The sequence below is a fragment of the Papilio polytes genome, unplaced genomic scaffold (assembly GCF_000836215.1).
Source record: "Papilio polytes unplaced genomic scaffold, Ppol_1.0 DF823621.1, whole genome shotgun sequence".
NCBI lineage: Eukaryota > Metazoa > Arthropoda > Insecta > Lepidoptera > Papilionidae > Papilio > Papilio polytes.
This window is the reverse complement of record NW_013525583.1, coordinates 483,575-486,268: the sequence shown is the minus strand read 5'-3', so window position 1 is coordinate 486,268 and position 2,694 is coordinate 483,575. Positions and strand designations below refer to the sequence as shown.

General features: G+C 33.9%; 1 protein-coding gene across 1 annotated transcript in view; it reads right to left on the bottom strand.

The window, feature by feature from the left end:
* Positions 1–566: 566 nt before the first annotated feature.
* LOC106104447 overlaps positions 567–2,694 on the bottom strand; it is a 3,417-nt gene continuing 1,289 nt past the window's right edge. Inside the window, exons 3-5 of the mRNA XM_013284504.1 lie at positions 2,158–2,692; positions 655–764; positions 567–572 (exon numbers count right to left, since the gene is read on the bottom strand). Of these exons, the coding sequence (XP_013139958.1) occupies positions 567–572; positions 655–764; positions 2,158–2,692 (651 nt within the window). The remainder of the gene's footprint in view (positions 573–654; positions 765–2,157; positions 2,693–2,694) is intronic.

Genomic DNA, 2,694 nt, shown 5'->3' with positions numbered 1-2,694 from the left:
GATTACAACGGGTGTTAATTAAATTGTAACTGTCGCCTCTAATAGACACACAATTTAAAATTAGTCTTACGTGACGGTTATAATGATGGTAATGAGGAAAAGAACATGATGTTCTCTCTTCAATTTTCTTGTCATAAGTTTTAATTATTAATAGTTATTTTTTTTTTCTCGTTTGAATTTTTTTGTTCAAGTGTATTATGTTGCAATGTGTTTTTGGAGTGATTAAATGTTTAATATTATTATTACATTATAGTAAAATGCTGATTGTTGCTTAGAAAAGTCACAATTTTAAATATTCAGATATCACATTGATAAATATTGATTAAAATTAAACTTTCCCACGAACGAAAGCTGTTAAGTAGGCAGAAAAAAGGAAGCCAAAATTTTAACGTTTATAAATCATGCTTACGTTTTAATAAGAGTATAATGACAATTATAGATCTCTACTTGAGCTTACTTCACTTATATTTATTTTATAAGCTACTCTAATAAGATAAGTGAATAGAAGAAGTTTTCTTACAAGCGTATTCACTTTTAGCCGTTGAAAGTGACTATCTTTCTTTTCTTTAATCCTAAAAGAAACGAAAGAGTTTATGAATTAATTAATATATATGTTATTTTACAATTTTATTTTTATCTTATTTAGATACTTACGTTCAATTGTTCAGCGAAGGAATCATATTTATCGTCTTCAGTCAGATATAAAGCATAATTGCTGTCGTCCGTAAAGCTATCATTCAACCATACAACTGACTCCCCTGGATCTGTACAAAAAATTACAACTGTGTTTATCTATATCCATCTTTACTTTATCATATATAAATATTACAAATGCGAAAGTTACGATGGATGAATGCATGGATGGATGTTTGTTAGCGTTTGTAGTCTAAGCGGCTGAACGAATCTCCATGAAATTTGGCACAGGTTTAGAGCATAGTCTGGAAGAACACATAGGCTACTTTTTATCCCGGGAACCACGCGAACGAAGTCGCGGGCAACAGCTAGTATACTAATATAATAAAGTTAACACACACTACTTCATGGAGTAGGATGTCAGCAATTACAGCATAAATTTGAATAATTCTTTCATTAAATTTAGGGTAAATAAATACAAAAAAAAACTTAATGTAAGAAAAAGACCATAACCTACAAGCTGACAACATCAAGGTTGCCATGGAACCAGTAATTGTCATCCAATGTCAAAGGCCTTCATTGTCATTTGTGCATTTGAATTTTGATATTTACAATTGAGAATTTGAAAAGTGTTAACAAAAAAATTAATTTTTAATGTTAAGATGAAGCCACATGGAACAGTTATATAATTAACGAGTTTAAAAGCGCGGAACGATTGCTAATTTTAGTCGATTAAAGTTGCTTTTCAATAAATAGTAATTTTAGTTTATGAACGGCCAACCCCGAATAGGTTAATAGATGTCATCAGACGGTTTGTCTCTGCATACTTTGTATCCCAGTTAGACATTTTTATGGTGTTTCAGTAAAGATTGAAGTATTATTACACGATATTACACCTTTAAATTTTTATCATCTACCATTGTGGGCGTGCATATGCCGGAATGCGTGTGTCTAGGGAATGTTTAGAGCGGGCGAACACCTTGGACTTAACAATCGCACAACAGTTGTGCGATTGTCGATTTTCGATGGTTTCGTAGCCCATTCAACAGTTAAGTTGCACAACTAAAATCGAGTAGTGTGTGCACCTCCATATAAGCTAATAGATATCAAAGCGCGTCTAAACTGCCCCTTAGACAAATTGACTTTCGATTGAATATCGCTAGTAGAATAGACAAAATGTGTCGAAATGTGATTAAATACGTGACTAGTACGTGACTTATCAAATGTTATTGTTACTTTTCTAAGGGGGCAATTGTGCGATAGTTTAGTCAAAGATGTGTACGCTCTCTTAAGGTTAGGTGTGCCCAGGGGAAAAATAGATTTTTTTTCGCTAGAGATAGTATACAATTCCTAGTTGTCACACATTTCCAGTAACATAATACTCTTAAATAGATAGCGTCACACAATCAAATAATCTGACAAAGTCGTTAAATTAAACAAGTAATAATTTACAAGCGCGGTAAAGTTTTTTTATATGTATTTGTGATGCTATCTAAAGTAAAATAAACATTTAGTGATACTGACCGTCGAGCTGCCATGTAGAACCAATATTTCTCTCTTCAACTATATTCAGCGGGCTATCAAAAATAATTGGCACTGATTGAGTGGTTAAAGGTACAGAATGAGTGTTCTCAGAGTGTCCCATTATTGTTCTATTGTTAATATCGATATGTTCGTCTGAATTCAGCGACATATCAAAAATAGTTGGCTCAGTTGGAGTGGAAGCCGGTAATGAATGGAGGTTGCTTGAGTGACTTGTCATTGTAACATTATTAGACGTCACCGTCTCTGCCGCAGTGACCCTTTGCTTTTTTGGCCGCCTTGTCGCGTCGCTTCTTTGAGACATTGACAGACATCGCTTACATATAATTGTATTCGATTTGATAGCATTCGGAAAAATGTAACTTCTAGATGGCATATCTATTGGTGTTTGACTTTGAACATACATTCTTGTGGTTTCATGTGTGCAGCTCGTATCTAGATTGTTAGGATGTAATATTGGCTTTAGTAGTGACTGACCCGGCTGAACAGACTGACCCGACGGACCCGGTTGAACAGACT